Raw genomic sequence first — 22,220 nt, forward strand, 5'->3', positions numbered from 1 at the left:
TGTTCCTCCCGGATTTGTGCTCTGTCTCTCTCTCTGTCTTTCTCTCTCAAAAATAAACATTAAAAAAATTTTTTTAAAGAAATTTTCCCTTTATATTTGCTGCTTATTGCAGTTGTCATTGGTCTTTCCACTTTGTGAACTTTTTTCATAGAAAAGATTTTCACTTAAGGTAATTAAACATATCGTTAGTTAGTTAGTTTTTGGATTCTGGGTTTTGCTTCCTATTTAGAAGAACTTTCACCACTCCAAGGGTTTAGCTGAGATTTCTCCTAGAATTGTTATTTTCTTTTTCACATATAAGTATACAATCATCAGAAATGTATCTTAGGATAAGAAATGAGATAGATATCCAGACTTATTTTATTCCCAGTTAAAAGTCGTGCAAATATGATATAATAATCCCTTTCGTTCTCACCAATTTGAAATGCCAGCTTTCTCATAAACTAAGTTCCCATAAATATTTGGATCTATTTCTGGATGTTTTATTATGTCTTACTAACTTATTTTCTCATATTGTACAGTTTTAATTATTATAGCTTCATAATATGTTTTAATACTGAGTAATAATGGCCACTTTGTCTCCAATTATTCTTTCCAATTTTTCCTAACTCTTCTCTCATGTTTATTTTTCCAGATAAATAGTAATAGTATTTTGGGCTAAACTTTACTCAGCACATGACAGGGACAATGACCAGCATACCTGAGCATAGCCCTTACTTCTCTTTTGGTGTCAGAAGAAGAAAAATATAGCTTAAGAGTGAATAGTAGAGGAGGTAATAACTGGCTTGAGAAGTATAAATACACTTGAATTGGTTGAGTATATCCCAGATGCAATAAAAAGAGGCAGAATGGAAAGAAATGGCTAAAAATCATTTTTCTTTCTTTTTTATTTGATTTTGATCTGAGTTGCAAATAGGGGAGATGGGTAGATGTGAGAGGTGGTTTACATCATAGGCATTCTAAGTGAAACAAAATAATTTCATTGTGTGGAATAATAAAACCTGAATATATAATCCTATTTTCTTCAAGTAACTAGTCACATTTAAATGAAATTTTTCTCTTGGAGGGGAAAAACAGCATAACAGCATATTAAAATGCAATTCCTAAAAGCAATGTAAACAGTTTTTAAGTTCATATGTAAATGGGAATGGAAGTGCAAAACAAATTACCTGTCACAAATCAAGCCGTCACGTCACGTGGTTAACTTGTGCCATTTGTGCTTGGGTGTTGGATGACTGTGCCTCTGTGGCTGTTCCATCATTTACTCTGGTGAAATGCATTTAAAACAAAATCCCCGGGGTCTTTTCCAGTGTCACGATCGCCTCATTACAACTGTGGCGCCTAAAATGAAGGAGAAACTTTGTGAAGGTTTCAGCAGGAAATATGGAACCCAAACCATCCTTCGCCAGATACAATACAAGATGCGCATTAAATTTTTTCTGCCCTATTAAATTTGAATTTCAGATAAACAATGACCTTTTTTTTTTTTTAGTATGTGTGTGTCCCAAATATTGCACGGTCAGGATTTAGCACAAATATCTCTCAACTCACATGGGATATACTTACACTAAAACAATATTTGTTGTTTACCTGAAATTCAAATTTTATGGGGCGTTCCGTATTTTTATTTACTCAATCTAGCAATCCTATTTATAAAGTTCACATGTAGATCAGATGCTACAGATGTTCAATGTTTTTATTCTTAGAGAAACCAAAACCTAAAGAAACAGAGAAGAGAGATTATTTTCTTGCTTATTTGCCCCAGAAGACAATGTAGAAAACTTGATGAAGATCATCTGATTTAGGATGTTAAGTTCTGGGATGGGACTCAAGAAGGGCATTTCTCACAAGCTCAGGTGATGTCAATACTGCTCTTCCTGGGGCCACACTTTGAGTAGCAGAGTGAGACAAGATTCCCCTCCTAGAGAGAAGAGATTTGGGCATAGGTCATTCCTAATACTGGAAATGTCTAAATGTTCTGAGGCAAGACGCGTGGAGTCCTTTAACCAAATGTTACTCTGTGTTCTTTGTCACAGGTGCTGGCCAGCCCACAACATTGTGACGTGGTTTTCAAGCTTCCGGATGACTCACCGTTTCTTTATTGAGAGTGTCCCCTGGCAACCGTTTAACAAAATCCCAAGTGCAGGGGCTTCTCGGCATTTATCTAATTTTTGAAAGGCTATTCCTAAAGGTGGTATCTGTTCTTTTGTAGCACAGTGTTTGTGTTCTTCCGGTTTTTGTTTTGGTTTTGGTTTCGATTTTGATTTTGTTTTGGTTTTGCATTTGCACAGAATATACAAAAGAATACTGAACTGTAATGATCCTGTAGTTCACAAAAAGATCTCAGCATGGGCCACCAGGCTTATGGTTTCAAATGTGTTCATTCTCTTCTCTGAGAATTAATGAGGTAAATGATACAATATACCTGTTTTATTTTAGTCTTTCTAGGAATCAAACACTTCATGTTTACAGAATGGAGCTGCAGAAAGTGCAAGGCATGCCAATTTTGAGATACGTGCTCTTCTAAGACAGAAGCATACGATTCATGCATTTCGGAAACTAAAAATCACATCATATAGCTCTGAGCTATAACTTGTTTTTAACGCAGAGACGCTAGTCTGATAATGTATACTGTAATCCTGAACCATTTGTTACTTACCTTTTGAGGTAGAAGTCATACCAATAAATTATTGCACCGTTAGTGTTAGATTTTGTGTGCTTTGGAAGTTACGTCATTAACATAGGCTGGTCTATATTAGATAAAGAGAACCCTCCCAATATCGGCTAGACATACACTCTGGGACATTGCCCAAGGGTAGGAAGAAACCATAGGGAAATATCTCAGTCCTCATTTCCAAAGTCATCACCAAAATCTGTGAGGAAGTTTAATCTTGAGAAGAGTGGTGGGCCAGTGATAGCCGTGAGAGCTTCGTTGCCGGCTTCTCTTCAGGCTGTAGATTGACTAAGAGACTCAATAGGGGGCATACGGAAGCTGTCATCAAGATCAGTCTGTCGTTAGGTGTGGCCACTGCGCACCCTTGCCTGCAAGTTCTCCTTGAGGGCCTGGAGCACAGGTGTCTAAAGAAAAGCATTAAGTCCCTCCTGGTAGGATCCGATGACATATGTTGTGATAAGCCACTGACGTGTGATCAGCAAGAACCTACAGTTCACATCGTGCCCCACCCACTGCAGTGGACGTCTGGTCTCTTCCATTCTCCTTTATCACCAACTCTCTTTACTATCGAGAATTCTGGACCTTGCTCCTGGAGACGTTTAGAGAGGAACTCTTGTGGAGAGCTGGTTTACTTTTTTCCCTGTGTGATGAGTTTCAGCTGGCCAAGAAAGGAATCAAGTTACTAAAAAGCATCACGTTTTAGATCTCCAGGCTGTTTTCTTTAAGACTGGGGAAAGGGGAACTATTTATTCTGCCTTAAAATGATGGCAAATAAGTGAGGATGATATTTTGTGAATGTAGACTATGGATATACTCCTAATAGGTTAATGTAGTCATAAAAAGAGATCAAGTAGCTGTTTTTCTGTTGTGTAAGCAATAATTTTTTTCTGTGTCTTATTTGGTATGGCTAGCAATTATTTATTTACATGCTAGACTGTTCTCTGCATGCGGGTTCCATGTAAGTGCAGAAATTTCCTCAGCCACTGGAGGTATTTTGACCATTTTGTCATTTGGATGAGCTGTTGTTAGATTGAAATTTATACATCATTTCATTAAAAAAATTGTGCCTTATAAAATGCAAAGCTGTTGCACATAGTCAGTGATGAATTATGGATGCAGTACATTGCGGAGATGAAGTCACTTCCAAGTCACCAAGACTTCCCATGGAGGTGTTTGCTGTCTTACAGGAAAAAAGAAAAAGAAAAGAAAAAAAAAAAGAAAAGAAAAGAAAAAGAAAAATAGAAAAAAAATTAAAAAGTAAAAAGTTTTGAAAATGTACAGATTAAGTTCAATATTTTGATTAACCACCTGCATGTTTTATTAAATATTTTGATAATGTGGATGTTTACACTTTGCATGATATTAGCAGAGTACTTTACCACAAGTAATGCACAAAACATGTACAATATGATCATTCATAACCAATTTTTATAGAATACTTTTTACATGTGGAACTCATCCGTTATGTAAGGATTATATGAATATTGCACATTCTCTTCTGGTTTCACAAACCCGTTTATACATATTTCTTAGTGAGACTCATTGTACATGTATTGAAGCCTGAATCGAGTCAAGAAAAATAAAGCCCCATTCTCCCAACTGCAAAATGTGCTTTCCCATAATGAACAATAGTCACCAGCACAGAATAATCTCCAACATTTTCTAAATTCTAATTGCCAACTGTTTCTATTTATATTTGATTTAGATTTCATTTGGAGTCTGTTACATGGCAGCTTGGGCAGACTAGATCTTGTTTTTTCCAATGCAGCATAATGAGTATGATCTATTTCTTTTCAAATAATCTTTGAGATCCCAGGGAAAAAAAAAAAAATGCTCTGCTCCGTTGAGCTACAATGTAAATGTGTTCGTTTAAAAAACAGATGAGGCAAGTGAGTGATTTATTGTTCCTGAGGAAATAGATCTGATTTTTTCCCCTCATACTCCAAAAGCTAGTCCTTTCTCTTCCTTAAGGAAAAATGGGTCACTCTTTGTTTTTCACTAGCAAATTTTCATGTCATTTCCCCATTCTTCCTATGTAGTGTTATTAATGCAATACATAATATAGTTATCTATACACAATGTAAGACTTAACAGACTGAAACGATCCACCTCATGTGTGAGTCCGTCCAAAAGATGTTACTGTTCTGGGTGGACCAATGTTCTATATCAGTTATACTAACCTTCATTTAAAATATTTATTCTAAAATGCCTCTGAGAAATAGTAAAAAAAAAAATTAAAAGTTGTCTAAAATGCAACAGCTTTTATAGTAAATGTACATTTATAAATAAAATACTCAAATCAACTTTGTATTCCATTAATTTGGAGGGGGGTTGAGGGGTCAGCTTTCATACTTGGGGAAGAGAGAATCAAGCCCCCCCCCCCCCCCCCCCCCCCCCCCCTGGTAGCTTTTGGTCCAGGGTTATATGGTCAGATGATGGCAATGATACATATTTGCATATGCATCTTGATGCGTTTTTGAGGTCAACTATTGAAGGCAAGTCAAACTTAGCAGCTGGTTGTAGGAGTCACTAAGGAAGTGCCTTGCACTGAAGGATTCAGACTCCTTAAAATGAGACACACAATTACCAGGAGAGACCATGCAAATGCCAGTGGAGATTATCTGAAGCAACCAAATGATGGTCAATTTCCAGCACTGGCTAGAGAGAACCAAGCCAACGCCTTAAAGTGGCTAGATTCTGCCACTGTCCTCAGCACTTCTCCAATGTTCCCTCTCACTGTATACAGTCATTTTACTGAGGGCTTTTTTTCTCTGTTGAACCAGGAAATATTCTGCTCAACAGCGCCTTCCAGCTGATGCTGTGAACTTTCCAAAGTACACATGTATCTTGCCTGGCCCTCTGTTCCAGATTTGTAAGGACAGGAAAGTGTGCATACTTAACGATAGGCAAGTAAATTCTGTGAAAGTCCCCATTGCTCTAAAATGCAGCGTTCTGACTGCCACCACCAGTCGTATTCTGATTCTTTTTGCAAAGTTTGGTAGGCAGTTAGCAGTTGCTACTGTTTCCATAGATAAGTGAATCCTTTCCCTTTCATAAGAAACTTTCACTTGCTATCAGAGTGGTGTCATATATCCGTTGTTATTTAAATGAGAGTCCATTCGGCTACAATGCATTTCAAAACAAAGACAAGATTGTTCTTACAACATGTGATCTCTAAAGAATGTCTTTATTAAAAGAATAACATTCTACCTCAGATATGCTGAACTAGCTTTCTTTCCATTGACTTTCTTCAAGATGTAAGGACTTCCTCTTAGGGTCCTGATCTAGACCCCAAAGGATCCCTCCCCAACATTTGGCATTACCTAAGTCAGGGGCTACAAACTCAAGTGACCACAGGGACCAGTTATGCACCGTAAATAGGAACCAAAAGTGGATGTTACTGCGTGGTGTGGACTACAGCCAACTGACAAATGAACAGTTCTGCCTAAAGAAAGAGGCAGCTGCCGGCACGCCAAGCAATTGTTTTCCTATGAAATCTCCAGCTTTTTCAATGTTGACAACAATTCAAAACATTTTGCAACATATACCAACCACAAAACACATCTGCAGGTCTAAGTTTGTTCTCAGGCCACCAGTTTGCAACCAATGACATCTTCTCTTTGCTTATCTATCTGCTACTACTAATTTGCTCTCCTACGTGTCATTTCCTTTGACAAACATATCAAGAAATGCCTAAGCAAAATATTTGCTTGCAGAGTTTCTTGAGTCATTCCGAGAAGGAAACTAATGAGTCATCAATCAGCTGGGTGTCTTGCTACAACTCATACCACTTTGGGGCAGCATTACTTGTGTGTTGTCACCAAAGATTGCTATTTTCTAAACACCCACGTGCAGTGTTTTGCCGAACCATGCCCTTCCCCTTAATAGTTTGCTCCTTTCTTCTGAGTGACTCAAAAGGACAGCAAAGTGTGTGTACATGACAAAGTAGAATTTTTTCCTAAACTACTTTTTTTTAAAGTTTATGTATTTATTGGCGGGGGGTGGGGGGTGGGCGGGGAGGGCAGAGAGAGAAAGGGAGACAGAATCCCAAGCAGGCTCCATGCTGTCAGCACAGCCCTATGCGGGGGCTCGATCTTGCAAACCATCAGATCATGACCCGAGCCGAAATCAAGAGATGGACGCTTAACCGACTGAGCCACCCAGGCGCCCTTTCCTCAAGTTCTTAAGCATCATTTCGTCAAATGTAGTTTTGCCAGCATTGTTTTATCAAAAAGCATTTTTGGCATGTGAGAATATACCCCTATTTTATAGATGAGAAATGGAGGTGTAAGAGGAATAAGTGACTTATTCTGGATGTGTATAAGATTTTATATCATTGTGTATTTCACCAGCTGTCCCCAGTCCGGGTGATTTAAGTTCACCTCCTACCCGACTGTGCCTGGCTCTTGTGTCTGGGATCTCACGTGAGACCAACTAGGAGGACTTCTGAGCACAGGTGGAATTTGGCAGAATTTAATCTACATTCAAATGGAGAGGAGAACATTCTTTTTATAGTAAATATGCGCTTAGAAAATTTTCAGAGGGACCTGGAATTCCATTTTTATCCCCTAGGGCTTGATCTCTTTCTCTGAGAAGAGAGAATAAATCTGGCCCTTGTGACTTGACCTTGGGTATCTTGGTGTTTGGTGGAGTGGAGGCTAAAGAGTCTCTTCAGCCATCCACACTCCTGGCCAAAGCCCCAAAGGCCTCTACCCTGACACACAACACCTCCAAACCCTCTCTACCCTCCCCAAGTCTGCTTTCCAGAGCTGGGAAAAACACGTTTGTCCAGCCCAACCTTTGTTTCACAACTGGATCTCCACTTTCTCAACCAGCCCAACCTTTGTTTCACAACTGGATCTCCACTTTCTCAAATTCAACAGCAAAGGCCTAAACAAAGGAAGGGCCTCTTTCTAACCACTCGGGTGGGGAGATGATCCTGAAGGCACACCGTGTTGATTCCTCTATCACAATATTATTTCCCTGCTTACAGATTCACTGATACATTTAATCAAGGCATTCCATTTTTTCAGCAGGAAAAAAGTTTATTTTCTTCACTGTCCACCAAAGGAGACAGAGAATTATTTCAGTGGGTCCCATTGGTTTAGAAAATACTGTGGCTAGAAAGTGACCAAAGTACATCTCTAGAAAGTCCCATCAAACATTTTGTCAAGCACAGCACTCCTATTCTCTATGGGCGAGGCATTAATTACTATCCTGAGCTCTGTTCCTGGAGCATTCAACAGTTGCTCCTGATTCTATGAAAAGTTCTGATGATAATATTTCACGTTTTCTAATCCTGTGAAGACTGAGAAGCTACACCTTATTTATACAATAGCATTCTGGGAAACAAGTGGAATGTTTGATAGCTAAATGCAGAACGCCTATTCTGAGATGATCCAAGAAAGTTTGAAATGAAGAATCAAAATAATTTGCCTTACCAAACAGGAAAATTTACTATAAAGATAACAATAAACAAGGGCATATCTTGGGCAAGAATTAATAAACATTATAACTAACACAGCAAAGCATACGGCCCAGAAATAGGCCCCAAATAAACATAAAAATGTTAGTGTATATTAATGATACCACAGATCAGTGGCTAAACGAGAAACAATTAGTGAGTATCACCTCTTCACAATAAAATTAATTCCAGATGAATTAAAGTGTTAAGTGCAACAAAAATGCAAGAAAAGAAAGAATCGTAGGTTTAAATATGTTTAAATACGTAATAAAAGGAATTTAAGCAAAATTTAAAAGTAATGAAAAACTGGGGGAAATATTTCCCAACAAATAAGCCAAAAGATTAATATCTTCAACATACAAAGTTCTTTACAAATCAGTAGAAAATGGGCAAAAGGACATTAAAAAGCTGGACAAAAAAGAACTCTAAATGGTCAGTAAACATGAAACAAATGTTTAACTGTACTTGTGATCAAAAAATGTAAATTAAAACAACAGTAAGACAAGACTCTCCCTACATCTCCCAAAATACACATTCAATTATATTAAGAATTGAAAACTTCTATATCACAAAAGTTTTATTTTTATTTTTTTATTCTTTTTTTTAAAGTTTATTTATTTTGAGGGGTGGGGGCAAGCAGGGGGGTCAGGAAAGAGGGAGAGAGAATCCCAAGCAGGCTCCGCACTGTCAGTGCAGAGCCCGATACAGGGTCCCATTCCACGAACAGTGAAATCATAACCTGAGCCGAAATGAAGAGTCAGACACTTGACTGAGCCACCCAGGTGCCCCACAGAAATAAAGTTTTTAAATGCCTACAAGCCAAGAAAGGTTTTGCCACCCGTACAACCAACAATTAGTACCCAACTATATAAAGAACTTCAAAATTCGATAAGAAAAATTCAAATAACTGAATAAAAAAATGGACAAAAGACATGAATAGTGAGATCATAGAAAACATGAGCAGTAAAAAAAAAGCAAAAATATATTCAGTTTTATTAAGAAGGAGATGCAAATTATAACCAATGTGAGATGCCATTTTGTACGCACCAAATTGATAAAAATCTAAAGCTTTGATGATACCCAGTGTTAGTGAGGATACGGAGCAATATGAACTCCAACACTGCTTATAAAATGTGTATTACAAGGGCGCCTGGGGGGCTCAGTCGGTTGAGCGTCCGGCTTCGGCTCAGGTCACGATCTCACCGGTTCGTGGGTTCAAGTCCCACATCAGACTCTGTGCTGACAGCTCAGAGCCTGGAGCCTGCTTCGGATTCTGTGTCTCCCTCCTTTGGATTCTGTGACCCTCCCCCACTCATGCTCTGTCTCTATCCCTCTTTCTGAAAAATAAACATTAAAACAATTTTAATGTATATTGGTAAAAGGTTAATATCCAAAATATATAAAGAACTTACACAACTCAACACGAAAAATAATCTGACTTAAACCCAAAGAGGACATGCATATGGCCAACACACATTAAAAGATGCTCAACACCACTCATCATCGAGAAAACGAAAACCAAAACCACAATATCACCTCACACCTGTCAGAATGGTTAAAATCAACAACACTTAGAAACAAGTGTTGGTGAGAATGTGGAAAAAAAGAAACTCTCATGCACGGTCTGTGGGAAATGCAAATTGGTATAGCCACTGGAAAAGAGTATGGGAATTCCTCAAAAAATTAAAAATGGAGGGGCACATAGGTGGCTCAGTCCCAGGGTCATGGGATCAAGCCCATGTCAGGCTTGGGATTCTCTCTCCTTCTGCCCCTCTCCTCCACTTTCTGTTTCTCTCTCTCTAAAATAAAAATAAGAAGTCTAAAAACAATAAAAAATAGAACTAACATATGATCCAGTAATTCCACTACTGGATATTTACCCCCAAAAAAACAAAAAACACTAATTCAAAACAATACATTCACCCTATGTTTATTGCAGCTTTATTTATAATAGCAAAGATGTGGAAGAAACCTAAGTGTCCATCAGTAAATAAATGGATATAGAAGATGTGTTTTATACACACACACACACAGACACACACACACACTGGAATATTACTCAGACATAAAAAAAGAATGACATCTTGCCATTTCAGCAACATGGACTGACCTAAAGTGAAATAAGTCAGCTAGAGAAAGACAAGTACTATATGACCTCACTTATATATGGAATTTAAGAAAAAAAAAAAACCCACAAATGAACAAAGAAAGAAAAAAAGAGACAAACAAAAACCCCTTAAATACAAAGAACAAATTGGTGGTTGCCAGACGGGAAGTGGGGGGCGGAGGGTGAAACAGACTTTTTTAAAGAGAATGTATATTGGTAAATAATTCTGCATTAAATAGTGAAGTTGCATTAAATAGTGAAGTCATACCCCTTAATGTAGCAGTTTCACTTCTGGAACATAATACCTTAGCCTAGACTCTAAAGAAGCTCACAAAACTCTCACGGATGTCCTCCCTGAGACATGTTTAAGAATGTCCCTCACAGCACTGTTTGGATACAAATTATGGCATCTCATTTTAGCAGTGAAAAAAATGAGTCAACTATAATGTACATACATACATCTAGGTGAATCTCAGAAAAAATAATAGGCTAAAATAACAAGACATCAAATATGACATACATTACGACACCATTGATATGAAGCACAAAGACAATGGAAAATTAACTATTATAGCCTCCTGGGAGGGGTAACTAATATGTGATAAAAAAGTAAAACAAAGGAATAATACAAAAGTCAGGATTTGCAGTCAGAGGAGGGAAATGCTGTCAAGAAGGGCACATTGGGAGTAGCAACTTTATTGCCTTTTTATTTTCTGTCATTCATTCATAAGTTCTGTTTTGAGTACCTTCGGCCTTACTAGATATTCCCAAGCTGCTTTTTATTTTTTTATATATTTTTAAAAATATATTTATTTATTTATTTTGATTTACATCCATTAGTTAGCATATAGTGCAATAATGATTTCAGGAGTAGAATCCAGTGATTCATCCCCTTCGTATAACACCAAGTGCTCATCCCAACAAGTGTCCTCTTTAATGCCTCTTACCCATTTAGCCCATCCCCCCCCCCCCAACCCCCCCCCCCAGCAACCCTCAGTTTGTTGTCTATATTTAAGAGTATCTTATGTTTTGTCCCCCTCCCTGTTTTTATATTATTTTTGCTTCCCTTGCCTTACGTTCATCTGTTCTGTATCTTAAATTCCACATATGAGTGAAGGCCATATGATATTTGTCTTTCTCTGACTAATTTCACTTAGTATAATACACTCTGGTTCCATCTATGTTGTTGAAAATGGCAAGATTTCATTCCTTTTGATTGCCGAGTAATACTCCATTACATATATATACCACATCTCCTTTACTCATTCATCTGTCGATGGACATTTGGGCTCTTTCCATACTTGGGCTATTGTCGATAGTGCTGCTATAAACACTGGGGTGCATGTGTCCCTTCGAAATAGCACCCTGTATCCTTTGGATAAATGCCTACTAGTGCAATTGCTGGGTCATAGGGTAGCTCTATTTTTAATTTTTTGAGGAACGTCCCTACTGTTTTCCAGAGTGGCTGCACCACCTTGCCTTGCCACCAACAATGCAAAAGAGATCCTCTTTCTCCACATCCTTGCCAACATCTGTCGTTGCTTGAGTTGTTAATTTTAGCCATTCTGACAGGTGTAAGATGGTATCTCATTGTGGTTTTGATTTGTATTTCCCTGATGATGAGTGATGAGCATTTTTTCACGTGTCTGTTAGCCATCGGGATGTCTTCTTTGGAAAAGAGTCTATTCATGTCTTCTGCCCATTTCTTCACTGGATTGTTTGTTTTTTGGGTGTTGAGTTTGGAAGTTCTTTATAGATTTTGAATACTAACCCCTTTATCTGGTATGTCATTGGCAAATATCTTCTCCCATTCCACTGATTGCCTTTTAGTTTTGCTGTTTCCTTCGCTGTGCGGAAGATTTTTATCTTGATGAGGTCCCAATAGTTCATTTTTGCTTTTGTTTCCCTCGCCTCCGGAGACTTGTTGAGTAAGAAGTTGCTGCGACCAAGGTCAAAGGGGTTTTCGCCTGCTTTCTCCTCTAGGGTTTTGATGACTTCCTATCTTACGTTTAGGTCTTTCATCCATTTTGAGTTTATGTTTGTGTCTGGTGTAAGAAAGTGGCCCAGGTTCATTCTTCTGCATGTTGCTGTCCAGTTTTCCCAACACTATTTGCTGAAGAGACTGCCTTTATTCCATTAGACAGTCTTTCCTGCTTTGTCAAAGATAAGTTGGCCATACATTTGTGGCTATTTCTGGGTTCTCTATTCTGTTCCACTGATCTGTTTTTTGTGCCAGTACCATACTGTCTTATGATTACAGCTTTGTAATACAGCTTGAAGTCCAAAACTGTGATGCCTCCAGCTTCGTTTTTTTTGTATGTGTGTGTGTTTTTTTTTTTTCAGGATTGCTTTGGCATTCGGGGTCTTTTCTGGTTCCATACAAATTTCAGGATTATTTGTTCAAGCTTTGTGAAGAATGTTGGTGCTATTTTGATAGGGATTGCATTGAATATGTAGATTGCTTTAGGTAGTATCAACATTTTAACAATTTTGTTCTTCCTATCCAGGAGCATGGAATATTTTTCCATTTTGTGTGTGTGTCTTTTATAAGATTTCTATAGTTTTCAGTGTATAGATTTTTCACCTCTTTGGTCAGGTTTATTCCTAGGTATTTTATGGTTTTTTGTGCAATTGTGAATGAGATTGATACCTTGATTTCTCTTTCTGTTGCTTCATTATTGGTGTATAGAAATGCAACTGATTTCTGTGCATTGATTTTATATCCTGCAACTTCACTAAATTCATGGATCAGTTCTAGCAGTTTTTTTGGTGGAATCTTTTGGGTTTTCCCTATAGAGTATTATGTCGTCTGCAAAGAGTGAAAGTTTGACTTCCTCTTTGCTGATTTGGATGCATTTATTTCTTTGTGTTGTCTCCTGAGGCTAGGACTTCCAATACTATGTTGAATAACCGTGGTGAGAGTGGACCTCCCTGTCTTGTTCCTGACCTTAGGGGGAAAGCTCTCGGTTTTTCCCCATTGAGGATGATATTAGCAGTGGGTCTTTTGTATATGGCTTTTATGATTTTGAGGTATGCTCCTTCTATCCCTACTTTCTTGGGGGTTTTTATCAGGAAAGGATGCTGTATTTTGTCAAATGCTTTCTCTGCATCTATTGAGAGGATCGTGTGGTTCTTGTCCTTTCTTTTATTAATGTGATGTATCACATTGATTGATTTGCAAATATTGAACCAGCCCTGCATCCCAGGTATACATCCCACTTGATCATGATGAATAATTCTTTTAATGTATTGTTGGACCCAGTTTATAATATGAAAAAATATGAACATTACAAAATATAGAAAGCAAGCCTTCTTCTACATCCACACCAGATAAGAGAGTTTATTAGAATTTATTCAGTTAAAAAATTCTACAAAGAAATGTAGTCTCAGCTTAAACAAAAAGAGAATTCATCTGGGTATTGAGAATTTTTGCATCCATGTTCATCAGGGAAATTGGTCTCTAGTTCTTTTCAGTGGGGTCTTTGTCTGGTTTTGGAATCAAGGTAATGCTGGTCTCATAGAATGAGCTAAACTGCTTTTAAAGTGATTGTTTCAAGGGATTCCTGGGGGCTCAGTCATTTGAGCATCCGACTTCAGCTCAGGTCATGATCTCGCTGTCCGTGAGTTCAAGCCCCGGGTCAGGCTCTGTGCTGACAATTCAGAGCCTGCAGCCTATTCCAGATTCTGTGTCTTCCTCTCTCTCTGTCCCTCCCCCATTCATGCTCTCTCTCTCTCTCTCTCTGTCAAAAATAAAATAAACATTAAAGTAATTAAAAATAATTAAAAATTAAAAAAAAAATAAAGTGACTGTTTCAAGTACTCTGATAACAATATGTGGAAGATCCATTCTCCCACCATACCCAAAACTCACTATGTCAGGCTTCATTTTTTCCTCTCGGCTGGAAGGGAAGTGGTGCTTCATTGTTTTGATTAGTATTCCCCCAACTACTGGTGAAACTGAGCATATTTTCATCTTTATTAAATGGTTTAGTTTCCCTTCTGTGAGTTGCCTGTTCATTTCTTTTGCCAATTTTCTTATTGAATTGCTGTTTTTTTTATATTACTTTTTAGGGGTTTTGTGAATATTCTAGATCCTACTCCTTTATCAACCACATGCATTGCAAATGCTTCTCTCAATCTGTGGCTTTTCTCATCAATTTTATCATGTCTTTCAACAGCCACTTCTTAATTTGACATAGTAAATATATGAATATTTGTATGGGTTTTATGCTTCCTGAGTCTCACTTCAGAAATCTTTGACTACTCTAATTCTGTAAAGATATACTGATACCTACTCTTAAAATTTTTTTAAGTTTTGAATTTCACATTTGGATCTTAATCAAGTAAATTCTTTTTCCCTTTGGATAGTCTATTTTCCCAGAACTACTTATTAAATACTCATCCTTTGCTGATTTGTAATATCACTTCTGTGAGAGACTGTTTTGCATAAGTCTGAGAGTCTGTTTCAGGACATTTATTCCATTCCATTGGTCTGTTTGTCTACCCCTACACCAATATCATTCTTAATTACTATATTTTTATATTAAGCCTTGATCTATGGAAGGGCAAATTTCCTTCTTTTCTCAAAACTGTCTTAGCCACTTTACTCCTCCATATGAATTTTAGGTTAAGCTGTAAAGCTTCTCTAAATTGCCTCTTGGGATTTTGATCAAAATCAAACTTTATAGACTATAATTTTCTAGTTGGTTTTGTTAGTATACAAAAATGTCATCTTTTTAATGTTACTCTTGGGCCAGCAAATTTGTGGGACTCTCTTATTGGTTGTAACACATTGTTTGTCATCTCTCTTGGATTTTTTTATGTAGTCAATCATCATCTACAAAAAAAAAAAAGGATTTTTTTTCTCTTTCCAATTACATCTTCATTTTTTCATTGTTATCACATTTTTTTAAATAATTTTTTTAATGTTTATTTACTTTCGAATGAGAGAGGTAGAGCATGAGCAGGGGAGGGGCAGAGAGAGAGACAGAGACACAGAATCTGAAGCAGGGCCCAGGCTCTGAGCTGTCAGCACAGAGCCCGACACAGGGCTTTAACTCGGGAATAGTGAGATCATAACCTAGGCCAAAGTCAGACTCTTAACCAACTGAGGCACCCAGGCACCCCTTGTTAATTGCATCGTTAAGATGACTAGTAAACAGTGATAATGAGTATCCTTGTCTTCCATTGCTATTTTCTAAATTATTTCACTTTTAAATTTCATTCATTTTAAATATTTATTACTGTAATATACAATGCTATATTAGTTTCGGGTGTATAGCATGGTGATTTGGCAATTCTATATATTATTCAATGTATCCCATGATAAGTGTAGTCACTATCTGTCTCCGTATGTTATTACAATATTATTAACTATAGTCCCTGTCTTTTGTACTGTTGTACTAAAATCACATTGTTATTTATATTGGCAAAACAGCTAGAAAACATTCTAGATACCTAGCAATAGGGAAATAGTTGTGAAGATTATGGTACATCATTATAATGCCATTCTGCCATTGAAAAATTACATTTGCAAAAACATTTCATTTAAATTATTAAAACTGCTGACACTAAAATGCTGCATTAAAAAGCCATGAGGGGCGCCTGGGTGGCTCAGTTGGTTAAGTGTCCAACTTCAGCTCAGGTCATAATCTTATGGTTCATGAGTTCAAGCCCCACATCAGGCTTGCTGCTGTCAGCACGGAGCCAGCTTCCCAGCTTCTGTCTCTGACTCCCTGCCCCTCCCCCACGCTCTCTCTCAAAAATAAACATTTTTTAAATTAAAAAAAAAAAACTAAAAACCCATGATATCTAATGATACATATTATGATTCAAATTTTATATGTAAAATGTATTATATATTGTGTGTTTTGTATTCTATATGAAACCCAAGTGTCCCCAGTGTTCAAGATTTACAGGACTGAGTTTCCCCCATAATATCCAACTATAAATCCACACCCAATCCTACAGGGCTTTGGGAAGTCTAGTCCCCTCTGTGGTTATTTATGATGATCTTTGGCATGGCCCGGTTGTTTTCCACCTTCCATGCTTGGCTGTTCCGCAGGCTTCTTCTTCAGTAAATGTGTCATTCTTTTGATACTTAAGCCCCAAACATGGACACAATCCATCATTTGTTTATTCTTCAGACGCCAGCTAACAGAGGACTCTTGTGGTTTAATAAACTTAAATATGGCTTAAGCATAGCATAGCCAAGTTAAAAGGCAAGAAAGAAAAATACCAAATTATACTTCGTGTGTCATTGCTCTTAAAATCCATTGGCTGCACCTGTTCACAGGGAGCGATGTCCTTCCTTCCTCTTTACCTGTGGCCTCTGGCCAGCTGCCGCATGAAAGACACACCCAACTAGAGTTTGCTCTTCCTTTCTCTCTCTCTTCCCCTCATTCCCCATTCCTGCCACTCGGCATGCACCCTTATCTATGAACATGCCAGAGGAAGCAGACGAGGCCAGCTGTTGTCATGATGATCTCCTAGGGCTATCTCAGTCCACAATGAAGACAGCCTTACCTTACTACATGTCTCAGTTAACATCTCAGTCTAAAGAAGGAACACAGGCTCTGGAGTTGGAAACGTCCAGGTTCAGAGTCCAGCTCCACCATTTCCTACTCGTGATCTTGGGCAAGTTATTTATCCTCTCTGTGCCTTGGAGATGAGGCATAATAAAACATACCACATAGTGTTATTGTGAGAATTGAATAGGACAATGTATTTAAAATAGGACATATTCTAGCATATAAAAAGTGTTCACAGTTTCCGTTAGCATCAGGATCGCCATGTTGTTGGTATAATACAGTACAAGTTGTAGCAGAATTATTCTACCAATATTCAGGGCTACAGTATGAAAAACTCCTGCTGAACTTGTATCTTTATGGCTAGACAGGCTTACCAGTGTAGCTCTTCTGAGAAAAGAGAGTCTACCCCCAAAATAAACTCTAGCCTACCTCACTAAGTCCACAAAGAGTACAGAAATACTCTCAGCCTTTTGTGCAAAATAAATACCTACCAACTCAAAAGGAAATAAAACACTGAAAGAGATAAACCAAAATACTGACAGCAGTTACTTCTGATTAATGAGATCATGATTTTTATTCTCTCTGCATGCTCTCGTGTGTTTTGCCCACGCTGACCATCAACTGCTTTTATAATATGAAAAAATAAGAACATTACGAAATATAGAAAGCAAGCCTTCTTCTACATCCACACCAGATAAGACAGTTTATTAGAATTTATTCAATTACAAAATTCTACAATGAAATGTAGTCTCAGCTTAAACAAAGAGAGAATTCATCTGGGTATTTCATCCTGGCAGAGCCTTGCCATCGTGTGACCATGGAGCTGTTCTGGGAGTGGCCTGTGAGCTTTTCAGCTGCAGTCCCTTCGTGCAGTAATTAGAATTCTGTTCCCTTGGGGCTGACTCAGATCTTAGCATGCACTTGTAGCTGATTCCAGACCCTCATCTCCTTTTACAGCTTACGTGTGCAGCGTTCACCCTTGCCTTCAAAGTGGGTTGGAAAAAAATGTTTCCATAAACGTGTGTCAGTTGTCTAAAGCCACCATGTTACCACTTGCCAAGTTTATTATGACCGCGTATTTACATAGCAAAATGTGCTTTAAGATGGGGAAAAGGATCCAGATAGAGGTTAATGGCAAATGTCCTTCTGCCCTCAGAAATATGACAATTAAAATGAATCGGAGGCTTCTGATTCTGAATCTGCTCTCCTTGAGAAAATAGCTTCAGGGCCTTTTTCCATCCTACTACTCCTTGGGGAAAAAATGGCAAAGCTTTTCTTACTGGGTTCTGTCATGGAATAGAATCCTAGAAACATCTAATAACAAAGGCTGACAAAAGATGGTCAGATTAAATAGAGTCCCAGAAAACGTGGTAATTTGACATGAATGAGCATTTCCCAAAGTGTGTTCCTCAGATGTATTATACGAAATGCTCTTTAAGCAAAGAATTCCATGGTCAAAGATGTGTGGAAAGTACTGCATATCCTTTTTCTTAGAGATATAGAATGCATATTAAAGGCCTGAGCAATTCTGAAGTAGTCCCATTTGAATGTGCTAAATCCACATTTTCCTAAATATATTTCACCAAGAAACTCTATTCCTGACTCTTCTCACAAATCTTCTAGCATTTGGGTTCCACAGAATACACTTTGGGAGATATTAATTGAACAACTGATGCATTTGGGAAATCAGACAAGTACCTTGATAATGGTCCAATATGTTTTTTTAATTCTTGGGCCACTTTTTAATTCTTAATGTCCAATCTCAAGAATGGCAACAATGAATACAACTGGGATACTTCCTGCCTGGAACTATGGAAGTAGGAAGTGACGTTCATGAGAAGGAGGGGCCAGGGCAGCTGTGGGAATTGTTGGAATCATTAGCACTTTTTTATTCAGGGGACTAATTCTAAGAGAGTTCCAGTGGAAAGTAGTGTTTTCATCAGGAACTCTGTCAAGAAAATGGTGGAAGTATTCCTTTCTCAGTGCAGGAATAATAATTTCGCAAGTACAACGTTTGTAATATGTCAAGAGTTGAATATTGAAGAAAAGAGTACTTGCCCTATCAAACATGTCCTTCTCTCTCCTTGCTTCCCCCAGCACTCAGGAGAAAAAGCTCGAAAACTAGTATCTAAGGATCTCAAGCATTACCCCTTGTCTTGAGGGCCGGTGGGCCCTAGAACATCCCATCCTAGAACATCCTAGAACCCTTCCTAAAACATCCCAGAACATGAATCCATGTATACATCCTAGAACATGTATAGCTGCCTTCAGCTAGATTTAAGGAGAACAGACTACCCACATGAGGTGGTATTAAAAAGGTGTTATGAGACAATCTATTGTGATAGACAAAGTGAGGAGTGTCTGAAAGTCAGAGAGCCAGTGAAAGAGCACTGTTAAGTTCTGATGCTGGTTGCCTACGTGACCAACTCAACCAGGTTCTACTCTTTGGTGTTTCAGAAGAGTATTCAATGTATGCTGTTGGTTTTTTTTCTATTTGGAGAATCTTTTGAACGGCAGAGTTTATCACTTGCCTTTGTCTAACTTCTTTGTTTTTGTAAAAAGGAAAAAAATGTAAGGTAAAGAAATATCTTTTTCTTTAATAAATCATTTTGGTTGTTTTGGGAAAGCATTTGTGGTAGTTCCCAGCTTCAGTCTCGTCTACCTTGATCCTCTTGAGTAGAATTTGAGAATTATTTTTGACTCTGCATTGAACAAGTATGCAAATCAGTATACTTTTACGTGATTCATAAAAGAAAAGTCTGAGAACGTAAACAAGGAGACTCTGTTGAACAACCTCACAATCTCTCCTTCTCTAATATCTCTCAGAAAGGGGCCTCAATAAAAACACTGAGATTTCTAATAACTTTAAAGTAACCATTGTGTTCTTCACTGCCTATCATAACAGATATCCCAAAGATGGGGACTCTTGAATTCACTGTCTCCCAAGGTACCTACAGTGGGAAGTCTATTGCCTGCCCAACATCCATTCTACCAGTTGTGTTGTTTAGATGAAATCAACAGCGTCAGAGCTCCAGGGCTCTGGTCTGATTGTTATGATCCATCAGGATAATCCCACCCTCTTGCCATGGATATTGGTTTAAGTGGCCTTAAAGTCAATTAATGGCTCAGTCAGCAGGAATCTCAGAACTTTTGTTTGTTGAAGAAAGCACTCTTTCTCTGGATGAGAAAAAGGAAGCATGTGAACCTAATTGTACTGATAGATATCCTATAACCTCAAGGGGCCCAGCCTTAGGGTGAAGCCCACACTATTGATGGCAGATATAGCTCTGAAAAAATTCAAGAAACAGAGTCAACAATGATATCATCGAGCTCCAGACTAAGCAGTTCTGGAACTCACACCACTGCAGTTTCATGAAACCTATTAATTCCCTTATTTTTTAATCCGATGTGAGTTGGTTTTTCCGTTACTTGGAATGGAAAGCTTCCTAATTGAGGAAGACATATTAGGCTAGGGCACAGCCATAAAATCACATTCAAATGAGCACAGGTAATTACAATTTCATTCCTGGTAGTACTTAGGATTTTTAAAAATTATTATTATGCTTATTTTAAGGCCAAAATTGAATAGGCTCTATATTTTTTCCTTAATAACACCCTTCTTGCCTTTAATATCTTTGAAGAAAGGCTTATCTTTCTTCGTATTTATTCTTCAACACCACCCTCCTGACTTTCCTATTTAAGGGGAAACTAAAACAGGGGGAAGAGGTTTGATATCTCTTTTATTTTTATTTTTTTTAATATGAAATTTATTGTCAAACTGGTTTCCATACAACACCCAATGCTCATCCCAACAGGTGCCCTCCTCAATGACTGTCACCCACCCCCCCTCCCTCCCACCCCCCCATCAACCCTCAGTTTGTTCTCAGTTTTTAAGAGCCTCTTATGTTTTGGCTCCCTCCTTCTCTAACCTCTTTTTTCCTTCCCCTCCCCCATGGTCTTCTGTTAAGTTTCTCAGGACCCACATAGGAGTGAAAACATATGGTATCTGTCTTTCTCTGTATGACTTATTTCACTTAGCATAATACTCTCCAGTTCCATCCACATTGCTACAAAAGGCCAGATTTCATTCTTTCATTTCATTGCCATGTAGTATTCCATTGTGTATATAAGCCACAATTTCTTTATCCATTCATCAGTTGATGGACATTTAGGCTCTTTCCATAATTTGGCTATTGCTGAAAGTGCTGCTATAAACATTGGGGTACAAGTGTCCTTATGCATCAGCACTCCTGTATCCCTTGGGTAAATTCCTAGCAGTGCTATTGCTGGGTCATAGGGTAGATCTATTTTTAATTTTTTGAGGAACCTCCACACTGTTTTCCAGAGTGGCTGCACCCAGTTTGCATTCCCACCAACACTGCAAGAAAATGGGGGCGCCTGGGTGGCTCAGTCGGTTAAGTGTCCGACTTCGGCTCAGGTCATGATCTCACGGTTCGTGGGTTCAAGCCCCGCGTCCGGCTCTGTGCTGACAGCTCAGAGCCTGGAGCCTGTTTCAGATTCTGTGTCTCCCTCTCTCTCTCTGGCCCTGCCCCGTTCATGCTCTGTCTCTCTCTGTCTCAAAAATAAATAAACGTTAAAAATTAAAAAAAAAAAAAAAAGAAAAGAAAATGGATAAAGGACCTGAATGTGAGACAGTAAACCATCAAAACCCTAGAGGAGAAAGCAAGAAAAAAAACCTCTCTGACCTCAGCTGCAGCAATTTCTTACTTGACACATCACCAAAGGCAAGGGAACTAAAAGCAAAAATGAACTACTGGGACCTCATGAAGATAAAAAGCTTCTGCACTGCAAAGGAAACAATCAACAAAACTAAAAGGCAACCAACGGAATAGGAAAAGATATTTGCAAATGACATATCAGACAAAGGGCTAGTATCCAAAATCTATAAAGAACTCACCAAACTCCACTCCCGAAAAACAAATAATCCAGTGAAGAAACGGGCAGAAAACATGAATAGACACTTCTCTAAAAACAACATCCAGATGGCCAACAAGCACATGAAAAGACGCTCAACGTCACTTCTCATCAGGGAAATACAAATCAAAACCATACTCTGATATCACCTCACGCCAGAGTGGCTAAAATGAACAAATCAGGAGACTATAGATGCTGGCGAGGATGTGGAGAAACAGGAACCCTCTTGATATCTCTTTTAAAATCAGCAGTTGCTTCTACTTCATAAAAAATTCTAGAAAGTTGGCTTTAAGGATCAGGAGTGGCAGCTCGCCTATTTGCAAGGGGCCTATGCAAACGATGAAGTGCAATTACTCCTCAGGCTAACCAAGTAATGGAAAACATGTGTGCCAGCCCAATTTTGTTGAAAAACACACAAACAAAAACATGGCCAAGTGTGGTCAAATCCAAATCCATGGTTTCCCCCCACCCCAAATTTAATGTTGTATCTTTTAATTTTCTAAGAATCAT

The 22,220-nt window shown here is 38.2% G+C and overlaps 1 protein-coding gene across 14 annotated transcripts in view; it reads left to right on the forward strand.

Moving 5' to 3' along the window:
• LIMCH1 (LIM and calponin homology domains 1) overlaps positions 1 to 4,868 on the forward strand; it is a 327,784-nt gene extending 322,916 nt beyond the window's left edge. For all 14 annotated transcript variants that reach the window (XM_049631913.1, XM_049631920.1, XM_049631908.1 and 11 more), the window contains one exon: positions 2,037 to 4,868. In XM_049631913.1, coding sequence (XP_049487870.1) covers positions 2,037 to 2,062 — 26 coding nt within the window. In that variant the 3' untranslated portion in view covers positions 2,063 to 4,868. The remainder of the gene's footprint in view (positions 1 to 2,036) is intronic.
• Positions 4,869 to 22,220: the final 17,352 nt, after the last annotated feature.

This window comes from Panthera uncia, chromosome B1, assembly GCF_023721935.1.
Source record: "Panthera uncia isolate 11264 chromosome B1, Puncia_PCG_1.0, whole genome shotgun sequence".
Lineage (NCBI taxonomy): Eukaryota > Metazoa > Chordata > Mammalia > Carnivora > Felidae > Panthera > Panthera uncia.